The sequence below is a fragment of the Tamandua tetradactyla genome, chromosome 3 (assembly GCF_023851605.1).
Source record: "Tamandua tetradactyla isolate mTamTet1 chromosome 3, mTamTet1.pri, whole genome shotgun sequence".
Taxonomy (NCBI): Eukaryota; Metazoa; Chordata; class Mammalia; order Pilosa; family Myrmecophagidae; genus Tamandua; species Tamandua tetradactyla.
In genome coordinates, this window is record NC_135329.1 from 181485388 (window position 1) to 181508818 (window position 23431).

Sequence of the window (23431 nt, forward strand, 5' to 3'; positions counted from 1 at the left end):
ATCATTAGCTTTCATATTTGCCTTCTTTTTAAATCTGGGAAATAAAGCATCACTTTAAGGGAATTTGTGTATCTAGAGCTTTGATTTTAAAATACACCTGTAGTTTTATTATGGTTCAGATCTTGGGTTTTGCAAGAGGGACAAAGATATTTAATATCTGAGCTGGTTTTCATATAAATGGTAATGTTAGACCTATGGAATCATGAGAAATGAGCCAATTCATGTGAAGCTTTCAGGACAATATCAATCATGTAATGATGAATATCAAGTTTTTGTAGGATACTGGATGAAGCATTTAGAAAAGGGATTAAATAAGCTAGAACTGCATGTTTAAAAAATTTTTATTGTGAAATCTCCGCACACATACAGTTCTGATATGGTGTACAATGAGTGGCTTTACAATATCATCACATAGTTGTGCAGTCATCATCATGATCAGTTTTAGAATATTTGCATTATGTCAGAAAAAGAAATACAAAGAAATTCTTGTATCCCATACCTCCCTCTCATGGACCACTAATATTTCAATCTATTCAATTATTTTACCCTCATCTCCCCCTATTTATTTCTTTATCCATTTTTTTTTTAACTCATCTCTCCATACCCTGGATAAAAGTATCACACACAAGGTTTTCACAATCACACAGTCACATTGTAAAAGCTTTATCAATAACAATTGTCTTCAAGAATCAAGGCTACTGGAACACAGTTCAACAGTTTCAGGTATTTGCCTCCAGCCACTCCAATACACCAAAAACTAAAATGGACAGCTATATAATGCACAAGAATAATCTCTCAACTCTTTGAAATCTCTCAGCCACTGCAACCTTATATTGTCTCATTTCTCCCTTCTCCGTTTTGGTCAAGATGGTTCTCATTCTGATGATGCCTGGTCCTGGCTCATCAGTGGAAGTCATGTCCCACATGGGGGTGGGAGGGCAGTGAGTTCACCTCCCAAGCATTTTCGAGAGGCCACATCTGAGCAACAAAAGAGGTTCTTTGGGGTGACTGTTAGGCATAATAATAAATAGGCTTAGTTTCTCCGTTACAGGTAATAAGTTTCATAGGGTCGAATCCCAAGATCAAGGGCTCAGCCTACTGAATTTGTTGTCCCCACCGCTTGCGAGAATAACAGGAATCCCCAGATGGGGAAGTTTAATATTCCTTTCTTTCCAGTCCCCCAAAGAGACTTCACAAATATTTTTTTATTCTCTGCCCACATTACTTGAATATATCAGGGCATCATGCTAACTTGCACAAACCAACAAAATCTCACACCCTCTTCAAGATTCCATGTAATTATGGTGTTCAAATAAATTGACCATACATGTTAAATTAGATAATGCGCTACCCCAAAATATGAATTTTGCACCAGTTAAACATCTCTCCCTTTGGTCTCACAGTAGTTAGTTTTCAAATATGGGCCATGATCAGCTTCATATCTCTAGTCGAAGTCTGCCACTTTTTCGACTTTTTTAACAGCTGATGTATGGGGTAGTACTGACTTTGATAGCTTCAGTGCTCTAACTGAATCTCAGGTGTCATATAAATACCTGAAGTTTCAGGGAATGTCCAGTATCTCAGAATTTAGAAATAACAATTACAGCTCCTGAATAGATGTGACTGCTGTAAAACTTATGGGTCCCGTATTGATAACCCATGCTCTCGACCTCATTTCTCTGGATATTTTTATATTATAATTAGTCTATATGGGTGAGGCCTGATATTTGCTTTTTAGTTCTTGACATTTCATTCAACCTTAAGGTTCATTCAGCTAGTTGCATGCCTCAACTTAATTCCTTCTGGCAGCCACTCAGTAGTCCCTGATATGTATACACGACAATTCCTCCTTCCATTCCTCAGTCATCCCCTTAGGCCCCCTCCATTGATTGCAAATCCCGAAAACAATGTGCAATGTGCAAATGTCCGTCCTGTCCCCATTCTCAGTTCCTCCAAGTATATACCTAGTAATGCAGTTGCAGAGTCTTAGAGCAACCCCATCCCTAGCCTCCTGTGGAACCACCACACTGCCCTCCAGAGGGGCTTGTGCCTCAGCTTCACAACCAAAGTGAATAGGTCATCTCTTTCTCCACATTTTCTCCAGCACTTGTTTCTCTCTGTTCATTTTTAAAGAGTTTTATTAGCACATAATACAATCCAATTAAGTAAATAGCCATGTCTTTGCCACCATAATCTACATGAAGACATTCGAACTGTATTTAATTTCTCGTTGAGTAACCAATGACTGAAGTGGTTGAATTAATAATTTGTTGTAACCCAGTATCTCTCAAATTCACATTATTTGAAAAATTAAGTGTTAAGTGCTAAGAGATGGAAGACACCTAATCCAGAGCCTCAGTCAGTTCAGAAGGCAGTCCAGAATTTGTAATGAATTAGAGTCAAACATCAACAGAGGTGTTGCATATTAGAAGTTGGCTGTTAAAACAAGGAGAACCTGTTGTAAGTGCCCAGGTTGGAAATGTGATTTGGAGTAGCATGTAGTAGGAGAGTTGTCTAGCTGGTTTTCAGGCTTTGATTCTTCAGGTGCTTAGGTATTGGACATCGGACATACTACTTGGATTTTAAAATCTGATAGAACTTATTTTGGGGGGAATTTCAATACTGAGATGAGTCTGCAGATAAAGTACTGTGATGACGGCAATATGTTTAGTCAAGTATTAGAAACAGCTGCATCATAAATGTTCGTTGGGGTAGATAGGAAATTTTGTTATTTTTCTTAGCAGTAGTAGTTTCTGTAAAGAGGGAGCCTGGGAATTGCTTGATATAAGGCTCTCTTTATTTTGTAGATAATGGGTGAAAGAGACTAAATGATTTGTTTTGGGTCATAATTTTTATAGCAGAACCAGGTAGTGCTGATTTCTTCCCCTCAATCTAATTTGTTTTATATTGTGGTTACCTTTAGTGTGAGAAATTGTGTAAAATCTAAAGAGTATTTAATCAAGCATCTATGATTGATAAAAAATCTCCACTAAGCGGTATTTAGTCGTAGCCTAAAATCACTGGAGAAAATTTTAAGTTGTCAGTTTCATGAGAGTCAGCAGAGGGCAGCATTTCATTTTCTCAGGAACCAGAGAGCCTGGGGATTCTGGAACTAGCAAAATATTGTACATATAAACTTAAGGTTTACTGCTATGGAAAGAGAGAGGTTTAGTAGCCAGCGAATGGTAACCAATTACCAATTCAGAATCATTGACATATTGAGGGAAATTGAGTACCAAATAACTTGACCAAAGTGTTAAGTAGTAACAGAAACTGCTAATGATAATTAATTATTAAAACATACCATTAAAATTATTTTTATCTTTTAATTTTATTTTTAAAAAATGGATAATACTTCTACATAGTTTGAAATTCAAGAGGCTATATAGTGAAGTCCTCTGTTCCCTAGGCCTTCAGTTCACCTTGAAAGTAACCAATGTTACCAAGTTCTTAGTTCTTTCCAGAGCTACTTTAAACATTAAGAAACCAGTTCCATAATGCATTATCATAATTTATTTAACTAGTCTGTTGATTGGACCTTTGGGATGCATTCAATCCTTTGCTCTTATGAACAATGCTACAAATAAAAAAACTTTGAATATATGCTGTGTTAGCGTGCAGTCTGTCAGAGCGTGATATAACAGAATGGCTTTTAAAAAGGGGAATTTAATAAGTTACAACCTTACAATTCTAAGCTCATAAAAATGATACCTTAATTCAAGGAAGGCCGATGGATCAGGAACACCTCTGTCAGCTGAGTAGCCATGTGGCTGGCATCTGCTGGTCCCTTGTTTCTGGGCTCTGATGACTTCAGCCTCTGTTCCTGTGTTCCTCACTTTGCTTCTCAAGGGCTGGCTTTCATTGCATGGCTTCCCTTGGCTCTCTTCAGGTTCTGGCTTGCTTAGCATCTCATGACAATGTCTGTTGGGCTCCAAGCATCTCCAAACATCCGTATCTCTGTTCTCTAGGTGTTGGCATTTGTATCTGCTGTGAACTCTATTGGTTCTGAGACTTGCATCGTTTCTAACTCTCTCCAAAATGTTTTCTCTCTTAAAGGATTCCAGAAGACTAATCAAGACCCACCTGGAATGGGTAGCGTCACATCTCCATCCAATCAAAGGGTCATACCCACAGCTGGGTGCATCACATCTCTGTGGAGATAATCTAATAAAAAGATTCCAACCTATGGTGTTGGATCAGGCTTTTCAGGGATACATAATACTTCCAAATCGGCACATATGCCATTTGCAAATGAGCCAGTATACTGAATGAACTGTCTTTGAACCAGGGAGTTAGAGGACATAGATTTATATACTTATGTTTCTGTTTCTGTCTTTGGAGTGGAAGGAAGCTAAAGACAGATAAAAATATAAGAGCCTACCTTTTTTAGTATGCCCCATAAGTGATTATAGTGACTCTGGACTTGTTTACTTTTATGAATTTGTTTATGCTTTCTTGTCTTGTTCAGCATCCCTAGCACAGTGCTGGACACAATGAGGGAACTCAGTATCCATTAGATGCTATAAATGGTACAAAAGAATAGTTAAGAAAATCACTATAGGCAGGTAGTAAGAACACATAAAATTGTGAAGAATGAAAGTCACACTGATCAAGTACTCCTAACAGTTCAGAGAGGTTTAGGGTAGGTGGGAGTTTTTTGGAGGAATTTATTCTTGAGCTATGTGGACTTTAATCAGTAATTTGTAAAAAAAAGAAAAAAATTAGCCTTCAAGGAAGATGTAAAAAGCAGAATGAGTATCACGATTTGGGAGGCAATTAGTCCAGTTTGACTGGATTTCGCAGTGTTTATTTGGGATTATATAGGGTGGAGTGGTAGAGTCATTTGAAATACAGGCTGGCTCAGGAATTTGGACCTCACAAGCCAGAAAATGACAAAAAGGCAGAATGTTAATTGGTGATGGTGTGAATGGCAGCAGGGAAATCAGGAGATTTATAATCTAGCATAAATGGAAATGAATAATTAAATATGGCATCTACTCAATGAAAGAGTTTTTTAAACAGCATAATTATTTAAGAAAGTAATTGTGGAGGCTGTAGCAATATTGTAAAGCACTGGAATTTCTCATGAGGATTACTGACTATCACTATGAAAAAACATGCTTATGGGCCAAAACATAAAGCTTAAATTTGCATTTTAGGATATTGGGATAATTTTTTTCCCAAATGAGTGCAATTTGGTAATGGCAATTATTGTGCCTCAAATACATTATCTAATTTGTGTATCATAAACCTATGAATAAGACAGACATTTAACAGCAGATGAGGAAATTAAACTCTGAAAGATGACCTGCTCAAGATTATTCACCTAATAAGTCCAAGGGCAGCTCAATGCACAGCTTCTCTCAAGTTACAGGCCACATAATGTGTTGTCAGTAGAATGGGGAAGGTTCTTCATCCCTGCTTTTAGAGAGTTTTATCCTATTTCATCAGTGTAAGCCTGACTTTGTACCCTCTATTAAGAAGAGTGGGAAGATAATATCACATAGAGGTAAATTTTAAACGGATATTGAGATTGATAAACAGACATTCTCTTACTACATGCTGTCTATAGATCTCAATAGTTGCATTCAGGAAATTTCTCAAATGAGGGTCTTTTATTGAAGAAACATGGACTACTTAGTGTATTAAGGCCACATTCTTTAGGCTTTCCATGATTGGTTCTGACACCAACTTGTGGGCCTTCTATCACCATCATGTCCCTATAAAATGGGGCTATTCTCTCTTTTCTGCACATAGCTAATGTTTTCCAATCTCTGAACATTTGTTCTTGCTGTGCCACTTACCTGAAATAGCCTCTTTTCTCACCTCCATTTATTAAAACTGTAATCATTCTTCAAGATGGCATTTCAAAAACCTTTCAAGAAGGCTTCTTTGATCCTACTCCTTCCTCACCCCTTGGAGTCTTTCAGCAAGTAATACTTCTTTCATAGCATTTATAAATTCTCTTGATTTTGAATTTTTGTATAGTTCACTTATTCTTCCTGTGAGATTTTTATGTTCTTTCAGGAGGAGAAGGGATCTAACATTTGTCAAGCAACTACTATGTAAGAACATGCCAGGTACTCAACTGAATATGCCAGATAGTATCTATCCAGTATTCACAGGGCTAAGTACTGCTCTAAGTGCTTTACATTCATTAACTCATTTAATTTTCACAATAACACTATGTGGGAGGTACTAACATTGTTATACTCATTTTGCAGTCTATAAAGTTGAATTGACAAAAGACAGAGCTAGATTGTATCGGGACCATGATTCAAATCCAGACATCCTACTGTCAGACCCCAGATTCATAACTGTTGCAAATATTTCTAGCTTATATAATCTTCAGCAGCAAGCCCATGGGATGGATAGTATTTCCATGTTTTACAGATGAGGAATCGGAGTAAAGTAAGTAGCCAAAGTTACAGTGGAGCTGAAATAAGAGTTTGTGAATATAGGAAAGGGAAAGGGAATCGACAAACTGATCTTGTTTTGGTTGTGTTGGAGAAGATTATTGAATACAACCTGCTAAATAAAGTATAAGTTGATTCCAGAGGGGTTCTTTTTTTGTTCCTGTGTAGTGTAGGTGAGTGAAAAATAATGAAAAGTAAAAAATTACCTTAATTTTGTCGTAGATAATCATTGTTAAGACTTTGCTGTATTTCATTCCAGACATTAGGGGGAGTTTCCATCCATGTGGCCCCAGGACAAACCTTCTTTAAGGCTGGTTTAAGAACCTGTCTCCCATTTGGCACTGTTATTTTCCATTATGATGTAAGACCCAAATTTTTGGCTGTTTCTCCCAAGAAGAAACAGGCTTAAATTTTGGTAGAAAGAATTTAGATTAGATAAATTGGCTAAAGTTCTAGGATATTATTCCTGTTAATTTCTTAAAAGAGATGGTAGAACCTCTATTTTAGCTTTATGAACAAAATGGACACATCTTGTGATTAGAATGGTTTGGAAGTAGTCTGCTAGCTGCCAGAGGATAGAAGAAGCTTTGATATACTTGGCGCTGTGACTTAATTTACTTTATGAAATACAGTAGGGATATTTTAAGATTTGGAAAATAATATAAAATCAGGAATTTCAAGTCAGAAGTTGGCATCTATTAAACCTGAAGGTTCATATACTTCAATATTCTTCAGCTGAAACTTCTGCATCAATAGGTAAAGAGTTCACTGGCATTTCAGTTCCTATAGATATCCCTTTGCATGAAGTTGATTCTTAAATATTGCAGTCATTTCTGATTTCTTAATACTGTTAAAAAGTGTTCTAAGTGGGTTGTTCAGTGGTAGAATGCTCACCTTCCATGTGGGAGACCCAAACTCATTTCCCAGACCATGCACCTGAAAATAAAATATAAAAATAAAAGTGTTCTAACCCTTCCAATATTATTAGCAATGAGAAAAGGTCCCTGTGGTTACATCCATTCTGCTTTCAGCCATAAGGTTGGAGCTGCTGAGATGAAACTTAATGATGGGGAAGATAGCTTTTGAAGTATAAATATGAGTCAGAGTTCATATTTTTTCTTCTGGGAGTGCAGTGAACATAAGCAAGCAAGTGACTGACTTCCTTCTCCAGTAGAGGTACCAAGAAGGGAGGTGCGCCACAATAGGATTTCTCACTTTTTACTGACTTTTTGTTCAGATTGATAAAGCATAAATGGTAGAACATGCGCACTCCAAGAGCACTGGCCATTATCTAGGCCACCAGCAGAGGAAAAAGTAAGCCTGGAAAACCATTATGAACTCTTAGTTTTTGAGGGAGGTGGAGTCAAGACCAGAATCAAGGACTCCTAGCCCTGAGTCTAGATTTCATACAGCATGGTGAGTATGCTATTAGCAGAAGAGATGTTTTCAGTGGAACATGGAGAAATTTTTAAAATTTCAATAGTTTTATATGGAATTAATATATGTAAAGAAGTAAAACAGTGATTGGCAGATAGTAAGGGCTCTGTATGTTAGCTGTTATTGATGCTGGCTTGCACTAGAGTGTGATGGTAGAGATGGAGAATAGAGGGATTTAAGATCTATTTTGTAGGTAGAACCCACAGGGGCTCAGGCTCATTTGTCTTTAATCTCCTAGGCCCTGTGACTCACCCTCTGTTGCAAAGAACTTCCTTTCGTTGAGAAGAAGCCAGAAAGTTTGTCTCATTGGACCTATACCTTGGTCCCTAAAGGTCCATATTCCATAGTCCCTTGCCAGCTAGGTACTGGATCCCTCCCTCCCTGCCCCACCTCATTTGTGTTGTAGCCCATCTTACTCCAGTGCCTGCCCCCTCTTCCAGCTCCTCTGTTGTTTTGGTCACGCATCCTACTTTTGGTCAGTAGACCTTTGAAGAATCCCACTAAGATAATTCCAGTCACCAGGGGAGAAGGCTTGGAGTCCCCAACCCATGTTCAAGCTTGGGGTTTGTGTTGGTTTGAAACTGTTGTGTACCCCAGAAAAGCCATGTTCTTTAATCCTCATTCAATATTGTTGGGTGAGGTCTCTTTGATTAAGTTGTTTCCATGGAAATGTGAAATTGGGTGGGTAGGACCTTTTAATTAGATGGTTTCCATGGAGATGTGCCTCTACCCATTCAAGGTGAGGTCACTTACTGGAGTCCTTTAAGAGGGAGCCATTTTGGAAAAAGCTTTACCGTCCACAAGCCAGAGACCTTTGGAGATGCAGAAAGAAAATGCCCCCAGGGAAGCCATTTGAAGACGTCAGTAAAGAAAGCTAGCTTTCCCATCTGGCAGAGGTTCCAGAAGCCAAAGACTCTTGCAGACACCAGCCATGTGCCTTCCCAACCGACAGAGGTATTCCAGCTGGCATTAGCTTTTCTTGAGTGAAGGTGACCTCTTATTGGTGCCTTAATCTGGACATTTTCACAACCTTAGAACTGTAAACCTGCAACTTAATAAATTCCCCTTTTAAAAGCTGTTCTAACTTTTTTCCATCTGATAGCAGCCATCAGGTAAGCCAAGATGGGTGTTTATAAGTACATACAGGACCTATGGAGGAAGAAGCCATCTGATATGATGTGCTTTCTTCTGAGGGTCCACTGCTGCCAGTACCACCAGCTGTTTGTGTTCCACAGGACCCTGTGTCCCACCTGGACCAATAAAACATGCATACTAGGATTCAAGACCAAGCAAGGTTATGTTATCTATAGGATTCTAGCGTACTGTAGTGGCCACAAATGCCTAGTTTCTAAGGGTGCAACCTATAGCAAGCCTGTCCATCATGATGTTAAACCAGCTGAAGTTTGCTAGAAGCCTTCAGTCCATTGCTAAGGAGTGAGAGTCCTGAATTCTTAACAGGGTTGGTGAAGATTCCATATACAAATTCTTTGAGGTTATCCTCATTGATCCATTCCATAAAACTATCAGAAGAAATCCTGACACCAAGTGGATCACCAAGCCAGTCCACAAGCACAGGGAGATGCATGGGCTAATGTCTGCAAGCCACAAGAGCCGTGGCCTTGGAAAGGGCCACAAGTTCCACCATACTATTGATAGTTCTCCAGCTCCACCATTACCACTAATATAAGTAATGTTTGTATAATTCATACTTAATAAACAATTTAGGATAGTCATGTCTACTTAAAAGTGTTCTTTGTTAAGCAGTAGTTGCAGATTTTCATGAATATATATTGTCAAATTATGAAAATTGAAGTGCAATAATGTTTGAAGACTATAAAATATGTATCTTGCTTTTAATAAGATAAACAATTTTGTTTTTGCTTTATCTTATTAGGGAGTCATATGTCAGTGTTTTAAAATGCCATGCTGTGTGGTGTAGGTGTAAAAAAAATTCTCTAAAAGAGAGAGAGAAAAAAAGCCATTCCTTTTCTGGTATATTGCATTCCAGCAGATTTAGGAAACCAAAACAGGGTCCTATGCAACTCTTTGGATCTCCCCTCAAGGAGAAAATAAAAATTTAACCCTGAAAGTGCCTGTAATAGTCATTACTTTCTGCAGGTAGATTCTTGTTATATCCCCACCATCAATTATTATTTAGAGCCACTCATAGTGAGGTTCATAATCTGAGGTCTTAAGAACGCCCTGAAATTTTATTTAAAAGCAGTTTTCTGGGAAGAGGGCCCATAGCTTCTCAAATGAATTCAGAGCTCCTCTTAGACCTTTGCAAACCCAAAGGCATCTTTCTTTTTGGAAGCTTCACTCTGTATAGCAAACATATTGAAATCCCTTATTAAGTATAATTTATATAACAATTAAATACTTTGACTAATTGACACTGTTGTATTTTATAGATGTCATTAATATTTATTAATTTTGACTTTTCAAGTTTTTTTTTTATGTTTCAGAGCCAATAATTATTTTTTTAGTCTCAAGCAATTTTTAGGGCCTTGGAAAGCTCACAGACCCTAGATATTGTGTCCCTATAGCCTAGTGAGAAAATTGGCGCTGAATGGGTTCCTAAGTAACAGGAGTTAGGAAGCACTGCCCTGAAATCTACTTGTAGAGAACCACCTGCTCTGTGATTTCCTTCTGTCCTTGGTTGCTGAATCCCCCTCCTGCTCCCCTGCTTTGAGTCTCCCTTTGCCCAATTTAAGGATGAACCTGAAGAGTTCTCTCTTCTCTCTTGAATCCTCTAGTTTTTCTCCTGCTCCTGGGAACCCAGGGTCTGTCCCTTGAGGACCAAGGGGAGTCCAACAGTGGGTAACATCTCAAACCCTGAGTGGGTGGGTGAAGGTGCAGACAAGGTTAAAGACTGCACAATTACCCAAAACTCACAATTACCTTTCTTAGCCTATGCTAGATATAACAGAAACCATGAAGTTTGCAAATCAAAGAAGTCTGGGTTATGCTGCGCTATGTCACATGCTTTTCTAGAATAACATCCCAAACCAAATCATTTCTACCTCACTGTCTTTAACTTTATTTTACCTTCATGAGATACAATCATTGTATTATTTTTCAATGTGGTGATAATGTTAAGTATGTACATTTGTTTTTTCAATAAAAGTGATCTTTTTATATTAAAAAGACATCTGATTGGTGCATGCCACTAACAGTTAAGAAATAGCCAATAAATGATCTGATTTTAGCATTTCCAAAAACTAAGAAGAGATGAAATAAAGAATACTAATTCAAGAAATTACATAGCACACCTCATAGCTTTCAAAAGAAATGGAAAAGTTATGGAAAATTAACTATGTTTTAGAAATTGTAGCAAATAGCAGAGTTTGTATTTTAAAAAGACAAAGGACAAGAGTGAGATCTTTACCAAACAGTAAAGGCAAAGTCAGATTTCAAGTGTTTCTTTCTTTTTCGTCTATAAAGGCCACTTCCTCCATGAAGATGTTGCTTATCTCTACAGGTGGATGCAATATCTTTCCTCTCTGAACACTCTGTACTTTATCCTTGGTTCACTTAAGACATGTATGACTTTCTACTTTGTTTATTCTCATTTTCTAAAACTCTAAGTATCTTATGCGCCTTGGTATTCCTCACAGTTTCTCTCTACCATGGTACTGTAGTCTTCTTAGGTACACATATATTTGCTAAAGGGATAAATGAATAGAAGTCAAAACGCTATTGCAGTATAAATTACAAGAGACTTGCATCATGAAGTTGTCACTGATTTAAAGTATGTGATATCTTGTATCTGTACCCCATAAAAACATGTTCTTAATTTTAATAAATTCCTGTCAGTGTGAACCTATTATAATAGGACCTTTGGATGCAGTTACTTCAGTTAAGGTATGGCCCCAATGAATGAGGATGGGTTTTTATCCTATTACTGGAGTCCTTTATAAGCAGATGAAATTTAGGAAGGGAGAAAGCCACAGGGAACAACCAGAGTTGAAGTCAATGGAACCTGCAGAAGCAGAGAGAGTCTGCCATGTGACAGAAAATCCAAGAACAAAGGATTGCCAGCAGCCAGTCCCAGAACACCACAGTCTTCTGGGAGAAAACATCCCCTTGATGACGCCTTGATTTTGGCCTTCCTCTACCCTCAAAATGTGAATGAATAAATCCCTATTTTTAAGCAAACCTATTGCAAGAAATTTGTTTTTGCAGCCAGGAAACCAAAACAAGGTATATTTTATTGTTCTTACATTGAGTTATATTTAAACATATAGGTGGAATGAGTTTGATATGTCATAAAATGCCTTCTTTTTCTGACACCACTCTGAAAGTGGGCTAGCCTATTCACTATTTGGATGTTGATGTTTTAGATTTATAGCAACCTCACCACACACCCAGAATTTTCCAGAAACATTTGTATTTAAAGTAATATTTGGGGGATTAAAGAAGTGCAAAATTTTGACATGCATCCCATTGAGAGGTAGGGTCCATTTTCCCCTCCTCTGGAATCTAAGCTTGCCTATGACTGCTTTGACCAAGAGTATAGTGAAAGTGACACTGTGCCAGTGCCAGGCTTACCTAGCCTCAAAAGGACTAGCAATGTCCACTTTGCCACTCTCTTGGAGCTATAGGTTCCTATGTAAGAAGTCAGATGCCCCAAGGCATCATGCTGGAGTTGCTGTATAGAGAGAGAAAGAAAAGAAGAAAGAGAAGAGGGCAGGGAAGGGAGGAGAGGAGAAAAGACAAGGAGGGAAGGAAGAATGCTGCTCCATCAGCCTCAGACCTTCCCCAAATTCAACTGAGTCGTCCCAGTCCAGCTGAGGTTACAAACATGGTGAAGTGGAGATAGAAAACTCCCTTCTGTACTTTGTTTGAATTCTGACCCTCAGAATTGTGAGCTACAATAACAGTAAATTGCTGTTTTACGCCACTGGGTTTTGGGGCAGTTAATTATGTATTAATACATAATTAGAATATGTATTTTAAATAAATAAAACCAGCTATTATATTAATTCATAAATGTTTATACATAGATTACATAAAATAAAGAGATTAAGTACATAAGTAGTATTTTAAGAATATTTCTAATAGGTTACTTGTGCAAAATTAAAATGATCTTAAGCATTTTAACATTTTTTAAATTAGTTCATCATAAATTTATATTAAGGTTTAGGGCTTTCAAGAAATGAAACAAATAACTGAAATTGCTTCAACAATAGTAAATAATCCACTATAGTGTCATTAAGTATAATCGTAGTATAATTAAGAATGACTCAGATAATTTAACTTGCAGTCTTCCTGAATTTTATATCCGCACAAAAATACAATGCCAATAAAGTAACCAAAACCAAATAAAAACATAGTCAGTGCTGTATCTTGGAACCAAATTTAATCTGAAAGCATATGAAGGAGACCTACTCAAAAATTTTGTCCTGATTTTTGGAAAAATAATTACTCAATGGGCTATATCCAGGAGACTCAGGTTCTTGGTTTCAGAGTTCCCGAGTTGTTCACTCACTGTGCCAGAGCAGCTGACTTCCCAAAGTGTATACTTTAGTATCTCAGCAATTGAGGCACGGAAGTGAACTTGGAACTTCTTACTAATTAGGACATAAAGGATGGGGTTCAAACAACTATTGAGGAATGCTAAACCAGTGGAGACAGGGATTCCAGCCTGCAGTACGTGGTAGAAATGACTGTTGTGGTGAATCATGAGCTCCCAGATGCTAAACAGCTGATAAGGAGTCCAGCAAATCAAAAAGGCCATAACCACAGCCAGGACTGTCCAGAAATGCTTATTGGAAGTCAGGAGACTTCGCTTCTTCACCTTGAAGATGAGACAAGAGTAGCAAATGCTCATTGTTAGCAAAGGAAAGAGGTACCCAACAATAAATTTCACCCAGGTCAGAACATGATGCCTCATCAAAATGAGGTCAGGATCATTCTCATGGAAGTTGTTATAGCAAATACTGTGATTATTCACCTCCAGAATGTCCCGGAAATATAGGGCAGGACCACCAATCAGAGAAGCCAAAAGCCAGACTAATGTAATAACAATCAGGGAGTTCTTTAGGGTTCGGTGTCGATGAGACAAGACTGGATGGATCAAATGGATATAGCGGTCCAGACTGATCACCGTCAGGAAGAAAACACTGGCAAACATGTTCAATTGGGCAATGAAGGAATTGACCTTGCACAACCAGATGCCAAAGGGCCAGTGGAAATTCATGGCCACATAGGAGATGTAGAGGGGCAGGAAGAGAACAAAAATGAAATCCGCAATGGCCAGATTTAGGAACCAGAGAGTGGTGACTGTCTTCTTCCACTTGAACCCTGTGAACCAAATGACAATGGCATTTCCAGGAACACCCAGGACAAACGCTAAACAGTATAACACCAGGGACACCCAGTGAACAACTCCCAGGTGGACTTTCTCCTCCAAATCTGACTCCACAGAGTAATATTCCAGGGGATAGGAATAGTTCTCAAAGTCTTCAAATAATGTTTCCTCTAGATCTTCCATGACCTTGCTACGTGGAGATGAGGAAATCTATAGAAGCAAATTTAAAAAAGAAAAAAAAATTTTTTAGAAGGAAAGTTCAGTGACTGTTAGGAACACAGTATATTCCTAGGTATGACTTATGATTACATTATAAATGTCCAAATCTTGCTCAGTTTCAGGGCCTCAGTTTCACTCTGATTATCATTCTTGAAGCTGTGAGAGTCATTTTGTAAAGTGTTAAGTAACTGCTAAATTAAAGTGATTGACTTTTACTAGTGTAATTCCTCTGTTCCTAATACAGGGTTGACAAGTAAGAATCTAAAAATCAACAAGTATTTATTATGTGCCAACTATGCATTACTATTTTATGGAAGACACAAGAGAAAACAGTTCCTGTGCTCAAGAAGTATGTTATCTAGTGATGATTAATACTTACATAGTGATGACTTCAAAATCTGCATTTCTACTCCTGACTTTGTGAGCTCCAGACACAGACGTCTAGCTGCTTCCTGTACTTCTCTACCTAGATGTCACTGGCAAGCTCTAGAGATTTTAACCCACTATTTTGCACCCTGGGATATTTTAATTCTATATTTATAAATACAATAATAAGAATTATATCAACATGGATGGCTTTTCAGCAACCTTTTGAAGTGAGGTTCATAACGAACATTTAAATTAAACTATGCTATAGAGTACAGTTAAGCTTTATGTAACCTTTTATTTTATTGAAATTCCTTTCTTTTGAATTGATTCTTTTCTACAATAATCATTAATCAGTTTTATTTATTCCTTTATTTACCTGTTTTTTTTTTTTTTTTGCATGGGCAGACACCAGGAATCAAACCCAGGTCTCTGGCATGGCAGGTGAGAACTCTGCCTGCTGAGCCACCATGGCCCAAGCCTCCTTTATTTACTTTTGTCCATACCAGGTTTTATCTATTACAATTTCTACCAAAGCACGTTTTCTTTTATTTCATTTTTCCCAACAAGGCCAGTTTTCCTGGGTTAAGAAGACTTGAATGTCAGTTTTTCAACTTGAACAAATTTTAACTTCATCAATTTTGTTTTGTGTTGATTTCTATCAGTAGTATTCAAAATCAAGTGGAAAAAAAATTTAATAGTTGTAATCATTTTACTGAGGAATAATCATTAATGGAACAAATGTAATATTTGGTATATAGTGGGGTCAGATTAAAGAGATCAAAACATCCTGTGTTACTGACAGGCATCTCGAACAACTCAACTAACACTAAATATATCTTACTTAAAATCATTTGAGGAATCTGACAAGGCATACATTAAAAAACAAAAGCAATTTATTAGCTTCCTCCCAACTCCAGATCTAGTCAACTTCTCATTGTTCTTCAATATTCAGCCCAAATGCCACCTTTTCTTGAAAACATTTCCTGACATCACCTTCCCCCAGGCAATTATAATAATAATTTTTTATTATTATTCAAAATAACAACCAAAGTTATTGAGAATTTACTATATACCAGGCATATATGATCTAATTTGACACAACAATCTTATAATGTAGGTAAGTACTATCTATACCAAAGCTCAGAGAAGCTTAGGGACTTGCCCAAGATCCCACAATTTATAAGTGGAGAATCAAGATTTAAACATAGATATCTGGGACATAGAGCTAGAGCTTCTAACCCCTATGATAGTCCCCTTCTCTGTATGATATTCCCCTCTTCTATATATTTTTATTGCACTTAATACACTATAATGCCAATAATTCTTTTAAAAAAAATTTCTCCCTACCAGACTGTGAGCTCCTTCATGATGACTGTCATCTCTGTATACCCCAGTTCCTAGAATGATTATTAACATATCACAGGTGCTTAACATATGCTTAATAACTGATTGGTGCTGCTGCTAAACTTGTTCAGAACCAAAAGTAATTTTAAAGTCCTCAGGTCAGAGCTTGTGGGTTCACTTCTAAGTCAGTGCAGCTGCCAGAATCTCTCTGACTTTGACTCACATCTCTATTGCTAGGAGTTTGCCTTTCCTTAGAATGTCCTATTTCTATGAGCAATACCAATCCTTTCCTTAGAATGTCCTATTTCTATGAGTAAGAACTGGCTTCTTTCTTGCTGCCCTATTCTTTCGGGCCTGGGATCTTATCCCACCTTCTCTATTCCTGGTGGTTGACTCTCCCCAGTGTCAAATTCTGTCCAGCCTATTCTCAAATTCCCTGTCTTGGCTTCTACCTGTATACTAAGATACACTTACCTTTCTGGTGCCTATGATCCACTTTTAGCAGTTTTGAAGTCAAATGGCCCAGGTGGTCGTCGGAATCACCTAACAAAACCCTAAAAAGTAAGTAGAAGGAACCTCATTGTCCAAATATTGAAAAGCCCATGGAAGGCCCCTAATTGCACACATCTATCATCCTCACCAAAGACAGGTCCTTCCAAAGTTGTTACTAAAACTTCTAGGCCAGTATGATTACAAGGCTTGCGGAAGGGCACCAGCCACCCCTTTATTCCTGATTCTCTTGAGGGGGTAGGAGTTTCTTGAGGATGGGAGATCTACCTGAACAGACTCTCCTCTGACAGGAAGTCATACGCCAGAGGAGTTTCTGATTTTTCAGAAAACAAATAAGTTAGATGTGAGGACTAGTTCCAGCTTTGAGAAGGATCTTCAAGGGGAACTGAATGCAGCCCAGCTGAATACTTCATGAGAAATATAGAGGAATTCCTCTATGACTTAGAGCAGGTATTTTTATGTCTGGTGGAGATGGTGAGGGGTAAGGATGGGGTGGAGAAAAGAGACAAGGGGCAATAGAATAACAAGTCTTGAGCAAACAGAATTGGCCCTTGTGGGCATATTCTTATTCAATTATTACACCTTGTCTGTCCATTGCTTTACATTATGCAGATGTTACCAGATCTAATTAAGTTTCCAAAGCTCACTTAGACCTACTCAAGTATCTAGGGACTTACCTAGAGCTAGCAACCACCATTTCTAGATTCTGATCATGCATTCATTCATCAAATATTTAGTAAGTGCTTACATTTGTAAGGCACTATTCTAGCTGACTGGAATTCTTCACTAAATAGGCTAGTCAAATATTTCTTCCCTCTTGGATCTTATATTCTAGCAGAAGGAGATAGACAGCAAACAATGAAAATAATTTTAAAAGTAAACGATATAGTGTGTAAATCATGAAGTACTGATATGAAGGACAACAATGGCAGCATGAGATGCCCACAGAATCTTTGAGTAACTAGCAAAAACTGGCAGAGATATCTTCCTCAAAGTCCAGAAAACAGTCAAGGGTTGCAGTAATTGGGTGAGTACCAAATCAAGAAAACACAGTTTTATAAATGGTAGGAGAACTTTGTGGCATCCTTGCTGGCCATTCCTCCACTCCCTTCCTGGGAGTGTGGAGCCAGCCTGTGCTCCCAATATGGATCCCTGACCCTGTTCTGGAGGGAGCCAATAACTCCTGTGTTCATACTGGTGTGTCTCTATGTCCCTGCCAATCTATCAAGTGGCATATGAAAGACTGAACCAGGAACCTCATCTCTGGCTCACCCTTCCAGAGCTTGCCCTTCAGGCAGAAGCAACTTACAGACTGCGAAAGCAGTATGGGAAAACATTAAGTCAAAGACACCTGGGATGAAAGTTTACTTGCTTTAAGTCTTACATTAGAGCAGCCATGAAGGGGAGAAAGTCAATTTCATAGGAAGTAGAGGTTGCATTTGAATTTCTGTAAATGGTGGAATTCCTACAGCAATGAGCAAGCATGAGCCCAAGATGAGATGAAAACTCAGAAAAGACACAGAGGACCCTGCACTTCACATTCCCCTTAGGCTGATCTTCCTGATAGAAGGGCTAAACTCTTGAGGAGAACACAAGCTAACTCAGAGCCAATTTGCAAAGAGGGTGTGTGCCAGTTTGAAAAGGTTGATGGACCCTACAAAAGCCATGTTTTACTCCTAATCAACCCTGTGGGAGTAATGGTTTTTTCTAATCCCTATTTTTAGTGCTGTAGTTGGAAATTTTAGCTTATCTCCATGGAGATGAGACTCAATCAAGTGTGGGTATTAAACTTGATTAGGTGGAGACGTGTCTCCCATTCCTGGTGAGTCTTGATTGGTTTTACTGGATTCCTAAAAAAGAAGAAGCACTTTGGAAAAAGCTAGAGAACAACAAGAGAGAAAGCCACGAGATTCTGAGAGAACAGAGAACACCCCAGAACCATGAAGCAGAGAGAGTCCACCAGCCAACAACCTTTGAAGCTGAAGAAGGAAAATGCCTCCCAGGCAGCTTCATGAAGCAGGAAGCCAGGAGAGAAAGCTAGCAGACTGCTGCCATGTTCACCACAAGTCTTCCCAGTTGAAAGAGAAACACTGAACACCATCAGCTTTTTTGAACCAACTTATCTTTCCCTGGATGCCTTAGATTGAACATTTCTATGGACTTTTAATTGGGACATTTTCTCAGCCTTAGAACTGTAAACCTTGCAACTTATTAAATTCCCCTTTTTAAAAGCCATTCCATTTCTGATATATTGCATTCTGGAAGCTAGCAAACTAGAACAGATTTTCTTACCAGAGGAGTGGAGTGCTGCTCCTGGGTTTGCAAATACCAAACATGTTGGAACAGCCTTTTAAATGGATAAGGGGAAGATTTTGGAGGAGTTTTGAGAAGCTTGATAGAGAAGGCCTAGAATGCCTTGAAGAGACTCTAAGTAGAAATGCGGACTGTAAAGATACTTCTGATAGGGCCTTGGACAGAGATGAGGCATGTATAATTGTAAACTGGAAGGAAGGCCATCCTTGTTTTTAAATGGCAGATAATCTGGCAAAATTGACTAGTGACTTTGGTTGGAAGACAGATTTTAGACACCATGAACTTGGATAGTTAGCAGAAGCGATTTCCAAATTAAATGTGGAAAGTGCAGCCTGGTTTTTCCTCACAGCTTATAGTGAAATGTGACAGGAAAGAGATAAGCTGAAAACTGAACTCTTGGGTACAAAGAAACCAGAAACTGATATTCTGGAAAGTTCTGGGATTCCAGGAAGGAAGACCTCAGAGAATAGTGCCACATGTGAGGATTTAACCAAATGTGGAACCAGTGAGCCATCTCAGAGAAAGCCAGGATTGGACATGGAATTATCCAGGAAGGATTTGTGAAAACTCCTTTTGTCTGAGGGGCATGATCCAAGGCCACTGCATAGAAAGCCAATGAGAGTGTTGGGGGATCTGTATAAAGAGAACCACTGCCAGTCAGGACTGAGAGGGACAGAGAAGGGACATGCTGGAGGAAAAATAACTTCAGAGACAAAACCATGGAGGCTGGGGTCTGAAGTCAAGAAGCCCCAGGCCAGAAAGTAGACCCACCCAAGAATGAGTTTGCCCCGAAGGCAGAGGATGGGCCTTCCACCTCATTGCAGTGGAAGAGTCATACTGCCTCCGGCCTTGGATTAATTCCTTGGGGATTAGGAGAAATTGGCTGCCACCACATGGAGGGGTTGAGCATGTGCCCTGGAGATACCAGAGAGCCCAGGTGCAGCCCTGATCCTTGGAGAGGGTGGAGCCGAGAAAAAGATGGTCTCCCCAGTGTCCCCCAAGGTTGTGTTCAGAGAGAGGCAGTCCTCTGCATAGGCCCTTGGAAAGGGTGGCTGCTGCTTTCTAAAGCCCTGAGGATAAATAACTCTCAGACTTTGAAATCTAATGGACTTTGTCCTGCAGGTTTTTGAAACTGCTTGGGTCCAGTGGCTCCTGTGTTTCTTCCTCCCTATGGAAATGGGTATATGTATCCTATAACTCTTCCTCCTTTGTATATTGACAGGAGATAACTTGTTCTGAGTTTTACAGGTCTAGAGCCAGCAGAGAATATTTTGCCTTAGGACTGTTCATGCCTGTAATTGACTTTGATGAGACCTTGTACTGATTTTAACCTTGTTTTGTATTTGTATTGTTACTGAAATGCTCTAAAGTTTGCTGGTATTGTGATGGAATGAATATATTTTGTATATAGGGAAAACATGTCTTTTTTAGGGTCCAGAGGGTGGAATGTGCTGGTTTGAAAAGATTTCCGTATCCTAGAAAAGCCATGTTTTAATCCTAATCCCATTTTGTAAAGACAACCATTTCTTCTAATCCCTATTCAGCACTGTATGTCGGAAACTTTAATTAGATTATCTCCATGGAGATGTAATTCAATCAAGTGTGGGTATTAAGCTTGGTTAGATGGAAACATGTCCACCCATTCTATGTGAGTTTTGATTAGTTTACTGGAATCCTACAAAAGAAGAAGTATTTTGGAGAAAGCTTCAGAATGGTGCAGAACCACGAAGCAGAGAGTCCACCACCCAGCAACCTTTGAAGCTGAAGAATAAAAATGTCTCCCAGGGAGCTTCATGAAGCAGGAAGCCATGAGAGAAAGCTAGAACAATTGTTGCCATATTTGCTATGTGCCTTCCCAGTTGAAAGAGAAATGTCATCGGCCTTCTTGAACCAAGGTATCTTTCCCTGGATCCCTTAGATTGAAATGTCTATAGACTTGTTTTAATTGGACAGTTTCTTGGTCTTCAAACTGTAAACCTTGCAACTTATTAAATTCCCCTTTTAAAAGCCATTCTGTTTCTGGCATATTGCATTCTGGCAGCTAGCAAACTACAACAGGGTGAAAGTTGTTTTTTGCATTGGGTTGTTTTTTTTCCTGCTCCTAGCATTCAGGAAATCACTGCCATATCATTGGCTAGATACAAACTTAAGGAATAGAGGGTTAAATCTCAGAGTTAACTCTTCAAATTATTAAAATGTATATGGTACAACAAAAGATTACAAGACAAACAAATAAACAGGAAATGACATCTCATCCAGAGGAACATGATAAAACTACAGAAACCATCAACAGAAGAATACCAGATATGGACATACCAAATCAAAGCAAATACCTAACCTTACTACTGAAGGATCTAGAAAAAGAACATAGTAAACTCAAAGCAAGCAGAAGGGAGGAAATAACAAAGATTAGAGTGAGATCAATGAAATAGAGAATGAAAAAATAGAGAGAAACAACAAAACCAAAAGTAGGTTCTTTGAAAAGATCAATAAAATTAACAAATCATTAGCTAGACTGATAAAGAAAAAAAGAGAGGGCACAAATAACCAAAATCAGAAATGAAAGGGAGCGGATTACTATTGACCCCAAGAAATAAAAAGGATTGTAAGTGGATATTATGAACAACTTTACACCAACAAATTAAATAACATAGATGAAATGGAAAAAAAATTCCTAGAAACACACATACTACCTACACTGGCACAAAAAAGAAATAGAAGATCTCAACTGACCAACAACATGTAAAGAGGTTATGTTGCTTTTCTAAAACCTCTCAAAAAAGAAAAGTTCAGGACCATATGGCCTCAGTGGTGACTTTTACCAAACATTTTAAGAAGAATTAACAGCAATCTTTCTCAAACTCTTCCAAAAAAAATTGAAGAGAAGAAACTACCCCTTCACTCATCCTTTCAGGCCAGCATCACCGTTAAACCAAAGCCAGATAAAGATACAACAAGAAAAGAAAATTACAGAGCAATATTCCTTATAAATATAAATGCAAAAATCCTCAATAAAATACTAGCAAAATGAATCCAACAGCATATTACAATAATTATATACCATGACCAGCTGGGATTTATCCCTTGTAAGCAAAAGTGGTTCAACATTAGAAGGCCAATTAATGTAAAACACCTCATTAATAGAACAACAACAATAAACACACACACACAACCACTTAACTAATGCAGAAAATGCATTTGACAAAACCAGCACCCCTTCTTGATTAAAACATTTTAAAAACTAGTAATAGAAGGAAAATTTCCCAACTCAATGGTGAAAGACTGAACGCTTTCTTTCTTATACATGGATGCCCACTGTCACCATGGTTACTCAATGTTGTATTAGAATCTCTAGCCAGAGCAATTAGGCAAGAAAAAGAAATAAAAGGCATTCAAATAGGAAAGGAAGAATGAAAACTTTCCCTATTTTCAGACAACATGATACTACATATAGGAATCCTGAAAAATCCACACAAAGCTGCTAAAGCAAAAACTGAATTCAGCAAAATGGTGGGGTACAAAATCAACACACAAGATCAACAGTATTTCTACTCACTAATATTGAACAATCTGAAGAGGAAATCAAGGCAAAATTCCATTCACAATAGCAACTATGGTAGTTTAGAGCTATGTACCCCAGAAAAACATCCCTCACACTTAATCCATTCTTATGAGAGTAAACCCTTATAAATAGGTTCTTTTGTTGAGGTCATTTTAGTTAAGGTATAGCCCAGCTTAATTAAGCTTAATTAACCTTAATTAAGGTCCTAATCCTATTACTCAGTCCTCATGGGAAAGGTGCCAAAAAAGAGAGAAAAAGCCACAGGGAGTAGCCAGAATCTAGAAGTAAACAGAATCTGGAAAAAAGAACAGTCAGGAGAGGGCACCAGCATGTGCCTTTCTAAAAAGCCAAGGAACAAAGGATCACTGCCAGCCAGCCTCAGAATGCCACAGTTATCTGGGCATCACCTTAACCTTGGACTTCTCCTAGTTTCAAAACTGTGAACCAATAAATGCCCATTGTTTAATCCAATACATTGCATGGCAATTGATTTGCCAACTAGGAAATTAAAACAGCAACTAAAAGAACAAAATATCTAGGAACAAATTTAACCAAGGATGTAAGGACTTATACATGGAAAATGACAAAACATTGCTAAAAGAAATTTTAAAAGACCTAAATAAATGGAAGGATGTACTTTATTCATGGATTGGGAAGACTAAATATTGCTAAGGTGTCAATTCTATCCAAAGTGATTTACATATTTAACACAATCCCAATAAAAATTCCAACAACTTTCTTTACAGAGATGGAAAAGCCAATCATTAAATTTATGTGGAAGGGGAAGGGGCCACAATAGTTGAAACCATTTTGAAAATGAAGAATGAAGTTGAAGGACTCACACTTCCTGATTTTAAAACTTAGTACAAAGGTACACTAATCAAAACAGCCTAGTACTGGCATAAGGATAGATATGTAGACCAATGGAATGGAACGGAAATGTGCTAG

At 38.2% G+C, this 23431-nt stretch overlaps 1 protein-coding gene and 1 pseudogene across 6 annotated transcripts in view; one reads left to right on the top strand and one right to left on the bottom strand.

Moving 5' to 3' along the window:
* Window positions 1-8249: 8249 nt before the first annotated feature.
* Window positions 8250-23431, bottom strand: part of CMKLR2 (chemerin chemokine-like receptor 2) — a 99265-nt gene continuing 84083 nt past the window's right edge. For 3 of the 6 annotated variants that reach the window (XM_077154827.1, XM_077154826.1, XM_077154825.1), the window contains 2 exons: window positions 16573-16652; window positions 8250-14376 (listed from right to left, as the gene is read on the bottom strand). In XM_077154827.1, the coding sequence (XP_077010942.1) occupies window positions 13282-14349 (1068 nt within the window). In that variant the 5' untranslated portion in view covers window positions 14350-14376; window positions 16573-16652 and the 3' untranslated portion in view covers window positions 8250-13281. The remainder of the gene's footprint in view (window positions 14377-16572; window positions 16653-23431) is intronic. The other 3 variants (XM_077154830.1, XM_077154829.1, XM_077154828.1) reach the window with 1 other exon arrangement.
* On the top strand, window positions 8598-9650 carry LOC143678014 (large ribosomal subunit protein eL15 pseudogene; annotated as a pseudogene).